At 45.1% G+C, this 15,475-nt stretch overlaps 1 protein-coding gene across 3 annotated transcripts in view; it reads left to right on the top strand.

Moving 5' to 3' along the window:
* The window catches only part of IGHMBP2 (immunoglobulin mu DNA binding protein 2), a 78,275-nt gene that overhangs the window by 46,780 nt on the left and 16,020 nt on the right, over nucleotides 1-15,475 (top strand). For all 3 annotated transcript variants that reach the window (XM_038404690.2, XM_038404688.2, XM_043517908.1), the window contains 2 exons: nucleotides 6,320-6,502; nucleotides 13,475-13,593. In XM_038404690.2, the coding sequence (XP_038260618.1) occupies nucleotides 6,320-6,502; nucleotides 13,475-13,593 (302 nt within the window). The remainder of the gene's footprint in view (nucleotides 1-6,319; nucleotides 6,503-13,474; nucleotides 13,594-15,475) is intronic.

Raw genomic sequence — 15,475 nt, 5'->3', positions numbered from 1 at the left:
TACCAATAGTTCATTCAAAGAACTTCTTTCCAGTGCTAGCTGACAAGGGCTTGCCTGCAAAAGGGCAGCAGTGGCCTCTTTGGAGTGGAGAATGGACCGTTCTCATTGGCCTCTACCATTCACAAAATGCCGTCGTCCAGAAGAACAGAACACCTGAGGATTGTACAGGTTATATCTCATCACCCTCTTCTGGGATGGGATAGAGTACACATTGGGCAGTGCCAGAAAAATCACATGGCAAGTCAGGTCAGGAAATGAAGGATAATTTAAACAACTGAACTGGCAGGGGACAATTGAATAGGCCCAGATTATAAGCATCAGGGTTTCACTGCTGAAAGTTGGCTCAATAGTCTTCCTCCTCCAAACAGTATCATTGGCTCTTCAGTTACAGGAATAGTATAAGCAGTTGGGGCCTTACTTCTGTGTCTTAACCTCACGATGGCACCTCCAACAGCTAAGGACTGGATCCGTAGAAGCTCCTTTTTCCCCTCATCAATGTTGCTTGCAACGCAGCAATATCATCATTTCTCTCTGATCTTGTTAAAGTTATCCCTGCTTTTGTGCCATCCCAATTCAATTGCTGTGATGCCCTCTCCATGGGGGTACCTTTGGAGGCAAATCGAAAACTGCCCTGACAGTGCTTGCTTGCGTTAGTCACACGTATGCTCCAAAGACTTCCCTGGCTCCTGATTGGCTTCTAAATGCAATTCAAGGCATGGATAGTCTTAAAAATCAATTTAAAAATCAAGTGATAATAAAAAGAGACATTTAACAGAATGAGGAAAATAAAAGTAAATAAAAATGCCTGGGGGCTGGGGGGGGGACACACACACAGTTTTTATGAACCTTTCAAAAACTGGAACTAACAGAGCATGTGCCTGTCATCCTCTAGGCCACTTGGCTTGCATGTTGGATCACTTTCCTCCCCAAATAATGTTCTAACAGCAGGATGGCATTACTTTTCTAAACAATCTTCCAACCAATCTGTTCTGGATAGTGACTGGATTATTTGTGTCACTATCCAGACTGTAGCTTGGCTGTGTTTTACACCAGCTTTGCCGTGGGGAAACTGGGTTGGAAGAAGCGTCCTCACTCAGCAGTGCTGGAGACATGCTGGAACTCTGGAACTTTTTTTAGGAGTCAAACAGGTGGCTTGTGGTTCTTTAGTACTTCCAGTGCTTGTGTTCTGGCACTTCTCAAGTGCTGCATTCACCTCCTGATCCTCCGTTGTGTGTGCTTTGAAAACTGCAGGTAGGGGAGCATATGGTTGCAAATCCCAGTCTTTTACTAAGGGACTATTCCTAGTAAGAAATCATTTCCAGAATGTGGCACTCTTCTTGATTGAAGATGAAAGGCTCCAGTCTGTAGCCCTCTAAATCTAGTACCAGCCATCCAGAGAAGAATCAGTGACCAACTGAGCTGCAGCAAATATCTTTTGAAAGGCATCGGAAGTAAGGCTCCCAGAAAAGTGCATTGGAGGCCAACACAGCCTGCATTAGCCTAACGCATCAATCTAAAACCCATCTCGTCTAAAACATTTTGAACTGTCCCCTGTTGCGTTTAGTTCCTTGATTAAATCCCTTCACAGGGACATGATATGTGGCTAACAGACGGGTATTGATGAATTAGTGGTAATCTGATTAAAGATGTAATTTAAAATGAGATTGCTTTCAGTAAAGTGACTCTGTTATGGACAGTGTACGACGCTATTCCTCATAGGACATCCATGTTCTCAGGGACTTCCACATTAAATATGATCCACTGAGAAGTCAAAAGACTTAGACCAAGATAAAAAAGTGGTTTTGTGTCCCTCAGAGTATTTCGATGCTGAGCTTGAGACATCTTAATGGGGCCCAATTTTCATAGAACAGGTGCTCAGCGCGTTTTAATCCCAACCTTGATTCGGCAGGGAAATTTTGCAAGTGGAATCTTGAAGTCTTGCATCATAATGTCTCTCTTTATATGCAAAGTATGACGAGTGCAATTTGACAGGGCACATGATGAATTCTGTTGGGTTGGGTGACTTTAGCTGTGCGTTTCCTGACTTCCTAGTTTTTAAGTGTGACCTTAACTTTGACTTTCTATGTGTGTTTTGAGAGAACTACATTTTTCCCCTAAAGACTTTTTTTGTCTTAAGTAACTGATACTTATAACCTTAACTCCATGTATGCCTGGATTTGCCTCTGCAGCATCCCTGCATGGCCCATCAGGGCATGACTCATGCAGCCACAGGCATCCAAGATAGCGATGCTTTAGCCCCGTGGCCAAATCACACTTCAGTCCAGCCCCTTTCAGCATGTTACGGTTCAAAGAAAACCAAGAACAAAATACCACAGCTCAGAACAGGGTGGTCTGATAAACCTTTTGTGGGAGCCTGCCCTTCTGTTCAGGGCTTGTCTTCAAACAGTCCTTGTTTCCACTGATTCCCCAGAGGCAGGTTGTCCCATCTAGCAGGAGGCTTGTCTAGCCAGTAAGCTAGCTCAGTCTCTGAGTGGCAACTAGGCTTCTCTCACATCCGAAGCAGAGCTCTGCTCTCCTTCCTGGTCAGCCCTGAGCTTGGCTAGGTCACCTCCTTTTGACTCCCCACTCCATTCCTGGCATTTGCTGTGGGCTCTCTTTAATCCTCTCCTGGAGTGAGACTCAACAACTGGAGAGACTAATTGGATGGTGAAATAATAGAAAACGTTATTAACAAGTGAAAGATTTCTAAATTTATCCTCCTCATTAATACACCCCCTCCCCAACACAGACACACACAGCATACACACCCCAGATGCACACAGACCGGTTGTATTGGCTACAGCTACACCGCAGGGCTACAGACTCATTTTCATGAGCTTGAGTTTCTCCAGCCCACCCTGCAGTTCTGCCCCTGCAGCCCGGTTCTGGCCCCCCAGTGGATATACAGGACCCTGGAAACAGTGCTGTGAATATCTATATAGGGGTTTCAGAGTAACAGCCATGTTAGTCTGTATTCGCAAAAAGAAAAGCAGTACTTGCGGCACCTTAGAGACTAACAAATTTATTAGAGCATAAGCTTTCGTGAGCTACAGCTCACTTCATCGGATGCATCCGATGAAGTGAGCTGTAGCTCACAAAAGCTTATGCTCTAATAAATTTGTTAGTCTCTAAGGTGCCACAAGTACTGCTTTTCTTTTTATATAGGGGTTGTATTTCAGAGGAGAGGGCATGTTCTGTTACTTCACCTATGTTTTATGAGATGCCATTAAAAGAAATCCCTTAGAACATTTCTTGCCTGGTATTAAAAAGAGAGGTTTTATTGCAAATACTCCATGGGGTCATCTTTAAACATGATCCTTGGTTCACTTATTAGATTTGTAAAGAATTTTTCAACTGAGTGAGGGGAAAAGAGCCTCTTTGTTTGGAAAGACTCTAATCTGTTAACTTGTTACATCCAGTTGAACCTGTCAGTGATGTACCAAGAGGTATTTTTACATTGTTCGTCTGGAGCCAAGTGCCAAATCTCCTGAACCAGTGCGACTCACACTTGATTTGCCTGACCTGGCTAATACAGCCAGCTGCTTCCCTAACATAGAACTGGAGTCCACATCTCAATAAGTGGCTTGTTTTTCATTAGCAGTGGCAGATATTCAGAGGGCTGGCAGGCCCAAGGTGCTGTAATGAGAATCAAGATACTAAATACAGTAAGCAAAAGGGGATTGCTCTCTGGTGGCCTGTGTGAAGAAAGTTGGTCTCAGTCCGGTTTCTAGTGGTCAGGTATCCACTTCACAGTTAGCACTGATGACTGTCTTTGTTGACAGTGTGATTGGAAACTGCAAGGACTGAATGTGAATGGAACACAGCATCCTCTCACCCCTGGAGGTGGCCCTGCCATGGTAAGATTGGGGTAGATTGGCTCAGCAGAGTAGAAAAGCTTAGTTTCCTAATGCCAGACTTGTTATGTGAATAAACAGCAGACTCCAGGGCCTTTTTCTGATTGACACTACAACTCCTTAATCCTGCCAGAGCAAGGCAAAAAGGCCTTCTTATCAATCAGAATCAGGCCCTTCAGACTCCTGGGCTCTAAAACCAGCCCCTTTCATCAGCACTAAAATAATTATGTGTAAGGGATTGTCTGCAGTTGGAAATTGACCAGATTAGCTGTTCTGGAATAATTATTACAGAACAATTATTCTGGACACTCTCATTCCAAAATAAGAGTATCCACATGGGGGCTTATGCTGAAATAATTATCCTGCAATAGCTATTTCAGTAAATGTTCAAGTGTAGCCAAGCTCAAACATATATCAAAATTAAACCCAACACTCTGTAAACAAACAACTTGATTCAAATGACCCCTGCATGTGGCTGGAGGGGATTATCTCAATTCTCCCAGGTGATAATTATGCCTTTTACTTCTCACTAAGAGTTAATTGGCCCTACTATTGCTAGGCCCAGAACAATCAATAGTGGAGTCTATCCAGATCAGAGTCTATCCAACTTGATTCTACTTCCCATATGTCGCTACGTTTTCTTTGTTGTTTATTGTTCAATCATCACTGCTTCTCTTCCTGCTTGCCTCAGGGCTGAGCTAACAATTTTCAGGACCGCAGCAGGGCAGAGAGTAAGATGAGGGATCAAGCTGTGAGTTACTTCCCCATTCATTTCTGCTCCTGGAAGGGAAGATCATTCCGGTTTAGTCGTTCCGTTTGTTCCTAAATCAACATCTGACCACAGAGCCCCAGTCCATTACTTGCATTGTTCATGCCACGGTTTTGACTTTACTTATACTGAGTACCAAAACTTTTGCTTTTTCTTTGCTGGTTATTTACACAGGTTTGGTAATAAAATTACTACCTGGCCAGAAGGGTGTGTCTAGTTGTGTATTCACTCACCATTTACCTTAGATGGGTGAAATGAGTGACTTCCATACCCACCTTTACTCTCCATCACAGCATTCTGGTTTATGGAATTCAGAGTAATGAAAAAAACTTCTGTAGTTGATACATGTGTCAGAAGGAGTGGGCAAGCCCTGAAGCCATCCCATTGAAGGAGACTGAGGAGGTTGTCTCTACTGTTGGAGGGAGCTGAGCTGTGTTGTGGGTTTAGTCCTACAAACTCTGAAAGAACCAGTGGTGAAATTGTGGGCAATGCATATCATCCCTTTGTCTGAGCTCTCTGTCAGCTGTAGCAAAGAAGTGTCAATTGTATGATACTGTAGTGTGAGGTGGAATATTCTCCTAGGTCCTGCCAGCAGTCAGAATGTGCCATATAACAGAACATTTCTTCCTTCCTTCCCCTGCCAAACTTTCCCTTTCCGTCTATGGCTGCAAATGTTGATCATGGTAGTAAAATTAGTGAGTCCTTTTTAAAATCCAGCCACTGTATTTATCTCCGCCCTCCCGTGGCAGGGAGTTGCACATGTTAACCATTGATGATGTAAAGAAGTAGCTTCTTCATCTTGCTCTAAATATATGGCCCTTTTAATTTCAAGGGGCTTCTCCTGATATTGTAATATGTGACAGGGCAAGAAGGAGAATCTGGTCATGTTTCACTGTAGACCCTTTCCTCATCAAGGAAGTGCTTCCTGAGTCTTCTCCTCTGCAGTTGTAATTAATCTGCAGTCTCTCATTTTATGTAAATCTTGCCATGTTTCTAACATGAGGTGACCAGACAGTACTACAAAAGAGGGCATGTATTGTTTCATTTAATGAAATATTTTCTGAATGATCTTCTGTCCCTTTGTTAATTGCACACTCCTTGTGTGTTTAAACAGCCGGGGCAGTGGTTTTACTGAGTTATCCACTATCGCTGTTGTTTATTTATTTATTTAGTGTTATTGTAGCATCTGGAACACCCTGTCATGGGCCAGAACCCAATTGTGCTAGGTGCTGTACAAGCACAGGGCAAAAAGCTAGTCCCTGCATGCAAGAGTTTGCAATCTAAGTATGGTGGCTGTAGAGCTTTTCCGACAATGTGCTGCAAGGTCAGAATGCATTGCAGCAGAGAGGCAGACATAGATACTAGTTGTAGAACCCTGTAGAGTTACGCTTTGTGTAAGAGAATTTAAAATGAACAGTTAGAAAAAACAATCCGAATAGTGGAAGCCGTGGCTGGTTATAAAACAAGTATATACAGAGATAGTATGATCTATGGTTGGTGTTCGGGACTGGGTCTCTGGGTTCTAGAGGCTTTAATGGAGATCATGGCTCCTAATTTAATAATAATTTTTGAAAGTCAGTCAGAAATGTGATAACTAAGTTGATGGCACTCCTTTAACAATCTTTAAACAACCTCCTTAATGGACTTATTCTCCTTGCCTGTTGAGTTTGTCTTGTTAATTGTTCTCCTGGTGCAGGGCTGCAGCAAAGGGTCTTTCTCTCACCTTAATGGAGCGTCTGATTCAGAAATTTGGTGAGAGCATAGTGAAGATGCTGACTGTGCAATACCGAATGCATCAGGCCATAATGCAGTGGGCCTCCACAGAAATGTACTGTGGCCGACTCTCAGCTCACCCTTCCGTGGCGCATCATTTACTGAAGTAAGTGATTTGGCTCTTTTTTTTTAACCAGGTTTTAATGAGGAATGGACATTGTCAATTAATATTTATCAACCGTTAACAATTTTCCGACGGTCTGCGATGTCCTTTTGCTATTTCTTTCCCATTTGTTCTGATTTCATTTAGCAAACATTGATTTTTTTTTCCCTTGTACAGCTTACAGAATAGAAACCCACAGGGCTATGCTCTGTTTTGGTTTTTAAAAAATCCTCCTATGACTTGTTATACAAGAAGGCCTGATCTGCTGCTTCTCCAAGAAGAACTCCCCAGAACAGAGCGCTAAATATTGACTTAGCTATAACATCTGTAGCACTGTATCTGTTGAGACAAATCTATAAGTGGGTTTTCAAATCCAGCTCTGTTTATGAATCTGTGACTATCTGATGGCTATTGGTGACCTATGCCAAATGATTTGTCTCTGTCTACTTCTAGTGGACAAATAGGTATATTTTAGTCCTTTTACTGATGAAAGCATCCCTGGGAAGGGACTTTTGAAAGTTTTTGCCTACTGATATTTGAAAGTAACACTGTAGGACACTTTAATCATGTCTGCAGCATTCTCATGTATTCTGACTCTGGTTTTCTGCCTTTTCATTTTACTGTGCCCAGGTGCTAGTAAATGAGGATCAGATTAATGAAGTCCTGACAGGTTTGAGATGAGAGGATACTGGAACCCTTTTTACAGACTGGTTGGGCGTATCCTGGTGAGATGCTAGAACCCATATATGTGAGGCTGGAGGAACCTAACCCTCAAAACTCTGATCTTGCCCTCATTATCCACTCACCAAGCTTTGTCAAATTCGCACCACCCTACCTGCTGTTTCATATATCTGATTCTGTGCGAGGGTAGACATTTCTGGGCTCTTGGAACCAAATAAGACAAGAGGTTTGAAAGATATGGAGGCTCAAGGTGAAGTGTGTCCCCCTCTTGAAACATCTTCAGTTGACTTGGAGGGAGGGGGTTGCTCAGCATATTGTCAAAAATGCCTTTGAGCTAGAAACACTGGCCAAGATTTTAAAAATGGGTAACCAAAATTAGGCTCTGAAATCAGTATTTAGGCACCTAAATAAGTATCCTGATTTTAAAAACAGTTACACCCATAGCAGCACCCACTGACTTCAAAAGGAGCGCTGAAAGAGGTTTAAAACGTCTGCAGCCATATATGAAACACCAAAGTGTATAGGATCTAAGATGTTCCTGGCTGCCAAGGTTCCTGACCCTACCACCAAGGTATCTGGTGTTTAAATGCCAACTCCTATGATAAAATGATACTTGTGATAGATGTGTAGGGTGAGATTTGGCTTCAATGGGAGCGGAGTTAGGCCAGGCTGAATGCTTTTGAAAATCTGCCCTGTACTGACACTCTGTAGGACAGTGGTTTTCAATCTTTTTTCTGGTGACCCAGTTGAAGAAAATTTTTGATGCCTGTGACCCAACGGAGCTGGGGATGAGGGGTTTGGGGTGTGGGAGGGTCTCAGGGCTGAGGGTGCAGGCTCTGGGGTGGGGTGCAGGAAGGTGCTCTGGGTTGAGGGGGGTGCTCAGGGCTGGGGCAGGGGATTGAGGCACAGGGTTGGGGCGTGGGCTTACCTCCAGTGGCTCCCGGTCAGCAGCACAGCCGGGGAGCAGAGACAGGCTTCCTGCCTGTCCTGGCACCACGGACCACACTTCAGCCTGGAAGTGGCCAGTAGCAGGTCTGGCTCCTAGGTGGAGGTGCGCAAGCAGCTCTGCGTGGCTCTCGCCTGCAGGCACCACCACCCCAGCTCCCATTGGCCGGGAACCGGCCAATGGGAATGTGGGGCGGGGGCAGCACACAGAGCCCCATTGCCTCCCCACCTAGGAGCCAACCTGCTGCTGGACGCTTCTGGGGCGCAGCGCGGTGTCGGAACAGGTAGGGACTAGCCTGCCTTAGCCGGGCAGCACTGCCGACAGACTTTTAATGGCGCAGTCGGCAGTGCTGACCAGAGCTGCCGCGATCCAGTGCCTTACGTTCTGCGACCCAGTACTGGATCACAACCCGCAGTTTGAAAACCACTGCTGTAGGGGATGCCCTTCCATAGAAACGCTAAGCATTTGAAAGTATGGAGATAACAAGCTAAGGTTCCATTAAAAAACTTTAGCTTTGCCCAGAGAGAAATCTGTATTTCCTTAACAACCTTAGCTGTGCCCTCAGGGTAGAGTTTATGTTGTTAGGGAGCCTTACTCTGTATTTCCGTATCTAATGTTTTTTTTCAAAGTGTAAATTTGATTGAATTTTTTAAAATGGTAGTTTACAAAAGTCAGAAACCAAGAAAATTAAAAATGTTTCCTCCTCCCCTTAAATGCTTGATATCTTTACAACCCTCACTCTTCACCTGATTCTTCTGGCTGGGGATTTGACATGCATTTTGGAGACTGCTTGCAAAGGTGATTCTCAAATCCCACAAGCTCCTCTGTTTTGCATCCTGGCACTGATCTGTCTGAGTCCAATTTTGCATTAATAAAGCGATTGTGAGCATATAAAATATGTACATTAGGCAGCAGATAACAGATAAGACTAACAGACTCCAGCTGTGACTGTTTCTTGGCCAGCATGCATGAATCTGAGAAGAGCCTGCTGCTGTGAGTCAGGCATTGCAGCAAAACAGGAAAGCAGAAGGAATCTTACAACATTTATGCTGCAATAATTAACTATCACTTACTTCTTCAAGCACAGCATAAATGATAGGGCCAGCAACCATGTGTGAACGCTACAGAAAAGAATACTCCAAGCAGATTGCAGGAAGCTCTTCTTACTCAAAGGATAGTAAATGAAAGTAGCCTTCTGGGCAAGAGTGACACTTCAACCACTTGGGTCACTGAAGAAGTGAAAAGGATGCTGTCCTGGGAGAAGCAGTGCCCTCTCTGTGGGAAGGTCTTGGTGGAGGCACCTAAAACCTTTTGGATATGTAGGGTCTCATATCAAAGGGGGAGCTTGGTAGGTCCAGGCTCTGAAATTTGGACCATGAGCTCTGGTGAAAACAGTGCCAGATTATTTAAAGGGACCCTGCCAGTTGGTGTGCAGCCCCTTTAAAGTTGTCTTTGATTCTGACACTGATTGGCATCTTATACAGAGGTACTAACTTACGCAAACACGCCTTGTTCTCCCCTTCCATGTTTGTCTGTTTATTCACCTATTGCATACTGTCAGAATCCTGGTTTGTGAGCTGTCTGAGGCAGCTCTTTGTGTTACTTTTTTGTATAGTGTCTATCATGGGGTTGGGGACCTGAACCCCGCTTCGGGTTCTTAGATGCTACTGCAATAGAAATAATGAACATGAATAATCACAGCAAAGCCCCATGAGACACCTAGCCAGATTTCAGTTAATGGGGGTTTTCAGTAAAATGGGGTTGTGCTATATCAAAAGGATACACTTTGCCTTCAGCATCCCTCATAGTCCTAATATTTCTTAAGGACCAAACTCGACTTTCCAAACTTCCTTTCAGGCACTACCAGCAGATGACAGCACACTTATGAAGCTGGAGCACTGGGCTATAAGAAACCCCCCTATCTCACTGTTAAATCTGTGAGGCCATAGTGTAGTATCGCCAACCCTCAGGATTCAAGAATCACGAGTCTAAGAAATCCTGAGATTGGCTTAAAATCCTGAGATTTAAACAAGACGTACATCATGGGTTCCTTTTATTAGCTGGCTGGTTTCTGAGTCTTTAGGGTGCCCTTTGGTCATGTTTTCAAGATTTTCTCTGCAACCACGAGGGCTTGGAAACTTTTTTTTTTTTCTTAAATGACAGGTGCGATTCTCCCCTAATTACAAGAAACCAAGGGTAGGCATTTTAAGTGAAACACCAAATATTGTGAGTCCCCCATGACAAAATCACAGGAGTTGGCCATATTGGCTGTGCCTGAGAGGCACCTGACACCTGTGGTTATTGTGTTCAGCTAACTAGTTAGTAAACAAACAAGAAGTTGGGAAATGTTTCTTTCAAAGGAAGTGCAGGAGGCAGTAAAGCATTATATGTATTGCACCAGAACTGGGATTCCATCCAGCATTTGACTGCAGTGACTGTCCCAACTGTGATGCTGACTGCAGGATTCTCTCCCTAAAACAGTAACACATGGCTGCATTTCAGGTTCCTTTGCAACAGCCAGTGGGTTAACCTTCCCCCTTGTGTCTAAGGGGCTAGCGTTTAAATAAGCACGAGAACTTTTTCCAGGATAACACCCTGTTCTGCTGAATGCTTTCCTCTCCCAAAGGAGCACGTTGTTTCTGTCCCCCAAAAGTTTTATGCAGCTAATTATTCCTCTAAAATGAAGTTTCCAGATTAAGATTGTTCCCTATAATGAGACGTGCTGCAAGTACATTCTTTGGCCTCTAGGAGTTGTCAAAGAATCCATGTCAATAGGATTATGGAGGAGACTAACCATGTTTGGGTTTGAGACAAATCCTTCAGTGTGTATGTAAGCAGGCTACCAGCGTGAAGAATAACAGGACAGATGTTAAAGGGATGGGAAGCTGCTTAGGGTTTGCAACAAGAAAAGAGGGATAAATCTGTCCTGCAGACCAAAGTGGAAGAAGTACTTCAGTGAGAAACTGGTTTGCTGCTGCTCAGAACTGGATCTGTGGAAAACATGGATGGTAATTACAAGAATTAACTGTAAATATGGGGGATGAGTCACATTTTTATTAAAATCCAAATGCTGGACTGCAGCATGAAGCCCAAGCAGCTGTGCTTTGGGAAGGGAACCTCCATGGCTGGGGGGGGGGGGGGGAAGAAATCTTCCTCTAGGTCTAAAAGCAGCAATGGAGTGTCTTGGCAGGGTGCAGTGTGCTGTGGCTGGTAAATCCAGCTCGGCCCTGACCCAGGGCTCATAAACACCCTACGTGATCCCTTCAAGTGGGCACTAGACCAGTCCTGTGAGGGGCAGCCCTGAGCTTTAAATGATTGTCCATTAGGCTGCAGTCTGTCTTTGTGCTGCTTCTTGCAAGGCAAGTCGAAACGTTGGCTGGAATTTTCGTAGGGGTGTACAGTAGTCTGTTGTGTCGGTGTTCATTTATGTATGCTCATGTGCACGTGCTACTCTGGGGACGTCTCTAGCTAGAAGATGAATGAGTGTCAGTCCAAAGAGGAGGGTTCTTTTGTTGTTGATGAAGCGAGTAATATTCTAAGAGAGCCCATTGAAAGCAAAGCAAACCCAGTGGAATGCAAATGCAGATGGGCAAACTTAACCAAGCTGGAAAATCATTCAAATGTGGTTAAGGCCCTGCCTTGCAACTCAGGGAACTTGGGATCAGTTCCTGGTTCTGCTATGGGTTTCCCTGATTACCTTAGAAAGCCACTTCATTTCTCTAGGTGAAATCCTGGCCCACAGACTGCAGTGGTGCCAGGATTTCATCCTCTGTCCTAGTTCCCTATCTGTAAAATGGAGATAACGCTTCCTTTCTCCCACCTTTTGTGTCTCTTGCCTATTTGGCTTGCAAGCTGTTTGGGGCAGGGACTCTCCTGCTATGTGCGTGTACCCCTCTTAGCACAGTGAACTGCCGAACTGGGCTGGGGCCTCTCTGTGCTTCTGTAATAACAGCGACCTTGATTTTGTTCCTATGACATCTCAGTGATGATAGGATTGTACTGTAGGATCAGAGCCTTTGGACTTGAAAGTGTACTTGTCTTGGAGCTGTCCAGCATTCTGCTAGTTTACTACTCCAGCCCTTCCATCTCTTGGTCCATTCACAGACTGAATTCAAGGAACAACTCTCTTCGGGGATAAAATGTAACTTTTTGATGTAGCTTCTTCAGATGTAGAAATGACATGAAACCAGAATCCCTGGCTAGTTACCTGGCTGGTGTGTTCTGACTCAACTGATATCACGGCTGTCAAATTGCTACGTCTTAGAACACTTTTAAGGTCTCTTCCTCCTTACGGTGCTAAAAGCTGCTGCGGGGAAAAAAAACTATTTCTGTAGCTTTACTGTCTGACGCTAGTGGAGTGAAATACTAACTCCCATGCTCTCTACTTTGGCTCGTATTAGAAATGATTGCAGTTCATAAAAAAGTGGTGTGTGGTTTTTACATAATCTCAAAGTTTTCAGGGCTGGCTGGCTAGCCCAGGCTTTGGGAAGAAGCAACTGCCCAGTGGTGCCCATCACCCCTCCCATTGGGTGGTTGGGGAGAGGGGTTTAAGGGAATGTTACGACATAGTCCTTTTGACCAGTGTTCAGATCAGTTTTTCAGACACAAAGTTCTGCCGCTGCTGAACTGCCGCCATCTTGGAAATTGATATATGGCATGGTCACAAGTCTGTCTTGCAGTGCACTGCAATGACAATCATCTTGGTCAATACCAGGGGCTGAATTCGGGGACCCAAGAGCTAAAGGCACGAGCCTTTGCACTAGCTGGAGAGCCAGGCTCTCAAGCTGAAAGTTAGAGCAAACCCATGTCCTCTGTGAAACAGGTGCTGTCCAGGACATGTAACACGCCCAGTGGGTTACATAGGGTGATCCCGGAGCTGCAGCATTCGTCGCACTCTTAAAGTGATGCAATACATGACAATTGGAGCCATGTCATTACCAGTGCAGCATGCCCAGAACATTGAGGAGTGGAGAAGGGGATCAGGGAGGTGTTATATAACATAGGTGGGGAAAATGAAGTAGAGAGGTGAAGGGACTTGTCAAGGCCATATAGCCGAGCTGAGATGAGAATGCAGGAGCTCCTGACTCCCAGTCCTGTGACCATTCTTGTGCACCATGTGACATACAGACCTGTTTGAACTTCCCCTCTAGAGTGGATGCCTCTGTTGGTCTATAACCTTGCCTGTAGTGGGTGCTATATAATGGTTTCTCTGTCTTACCCTTGAGACGAGAGTGTCTTTATTTGCTGTGTCAGGGGCGGAGGCGGGAGGCAGAATGTTTGATCTGCTGTCTGATGCTGCAGTATTACCTCAGTGTTGTTAATTCACTCTTTTCCACATAACCCATTAGGGACCTGCCAGGAGTTGCTTCTACAGAAGAGACTAGGATTCCACTGCTGCTTATAGATACAGCTGGCTGTGGCTTATTTGAGCTTGAAGTGGAAGATGAACAGTCTAAAGGGAATCAAGGTACTGTTGCTTCACAGGACGTAAAATTTGCTGACAGGAGTAGATTGTCCCAGATTCCCAGCCCTCTAGCTTGCAGCCATGCTGTCCATTCACCCACTAAGTCGTAGCACAGTTCGGAGGAGAGTTCAAATAACACCGGATAACTTTCTATCAGCGGAAGTTGGAGGGTTACTGAGTGGATGATATTGAAAAACAAGATACTGGCTTTTACAGGGATACAGAGACCGGTCAGCTGGCAAGGACTGCCAGTAACTATGTGGTGGTGTTTCCTGTGGATGGGGTTAGTCCTGTTTCTTTAAAATGCTGGAAAGAGCAAAGCAATAAGATGTAGTACGTCAGATGGAAGGAATGCCAGGGGCTGCTGAAGGATATTCATAGTGGCTGATCAACCAGCCCTGCCACATCCCAAAGAGCTACCTAAGGACCCCTACAGAGCTGGGCTCAGTGGTGCACAAGGATAATTGCCCCCTCCCCATGAGCTCCTACATCCTCCCCACCCAAGAGTTTTGCTGTGCTGGGGCGGGTCAGGATTTGGGCCGCAGAGCTCGGTGGAACTTGATGTTCTTGGGCTGCCCTGTGTGCTGGGACTGAGAGCAGCAACCACCTTCATGCCAGTAACAGCCTTACTTTAAAAGGATAAATGCCTCCTGTCAGCTCCCTCTCCCTTTTGGACGTAAAATGCCAGTTGGTGGCACCCTGGCATGGAGAGGGCAGCAGGAACTGTGTTATCAGCACGGGCTTTCATAGACAGTGACAAACCTCTTTGTTACTTGGTTATCAATTCAGGGAGTGGAGCCTAATCAAATGGGTCACACCGTTTATTACCCGCTCTTCCCATCATATTGAGATTCATTTCCTTAAGTGCATGGCAGTGACTGTTTCCTGGGCAAATCGGTTGTGTACAGCCCTTGTCCTTTGGAGTTAAGGCCTGCATCAATTCCTTTCCAGTGCTTTCTGATACCTCCTTTCCCTCTGTGACCATCTCTCCCCTTCTTCTTCATCTCTTTACCCCACACCCAACCGCATACCCAGAGTGAGAGCTGAGCCCTCTGAATCCATTTCTTCTCTCCTCTGCTTTAGTCCAGATCCAACCAGGACTCGGGGCCCCATCCTGCTAGGCGCCGTACATACTCAGGATGAATAGCCAGTCCCTACCCAGAGAGTTTACAGCCAAAGTATAACTATGATTTGGAGCCACTTCTCCTCTGCTGCTGGAGCCGCTTCTGTAAGTGCAGCTCCTGCTCTCCTCTCAGAAGGGACAAATCAATGTCTCTTGCAGGCGGCAGTGCCAGTTTAGCTCCGTGGATCGCAAAAAGAAAAGGAAGACTTGTGGCACCTTAGAGACTAACAAATTTATTTGAGCATAAGCTTTCATGAGCTACAGCTCACTTCATCGGATGTCGGCCAAGAGTCTGGAAACAGGAAGAATGGGCACAGCCCCCTGCTCTGCTGGCCTAGAGAATCATAGAATCATAGAATCATAGAATATCAGGGTTGGAAGGGACCCCAGAAGGTCATCTAGTCCAACCCCCTGCTCAAAGCAGGACCAAGTCCCAGTTAAATCATCCCAGCTAGGGCTTTGTCAAGCCTGACCTTAAAAACCTCTAAGGAAGGAGATTCTACCACCTCCCTAGGTAACGCATTCCAGTGTTTCACCACCCTCTTAGTGAAAAAGTTTTTCCTAATATCCAATCTAAACCTTCCCCATTGCAACTTGAGACCATTACTCCTCGTTCTGTCATCTGCTACCATTGAGAACAGTCTAGAGCCATCCTCTTTGAAACCCCCTTTCAGGTAGTTGAAAGCAGCTATCAAATCCCCCCTCATTCTTCTCTTCTGCAGACTAAACAATCCCAGCTCCCTCAGCCTCTCCTCATAAGTC

This window comes from Dermochelys coriacea, chromosome 6 (genome assembly GCF_009764565.3).
Source record: "Dermochelys coriacea isolate rDerCor1 chromosome 6, rDerCor1.pri.v4, whole genome shotgun sequence".
Lineage (NCBI taxonomy): Eukaryota > Metazoa > Chordata > Testudines > Dermochelyidae > Dermochelys > Dermochelys coriacea.
This window is presented reverse-complemented; position numbering and strand designations above follow the sequence as displayed.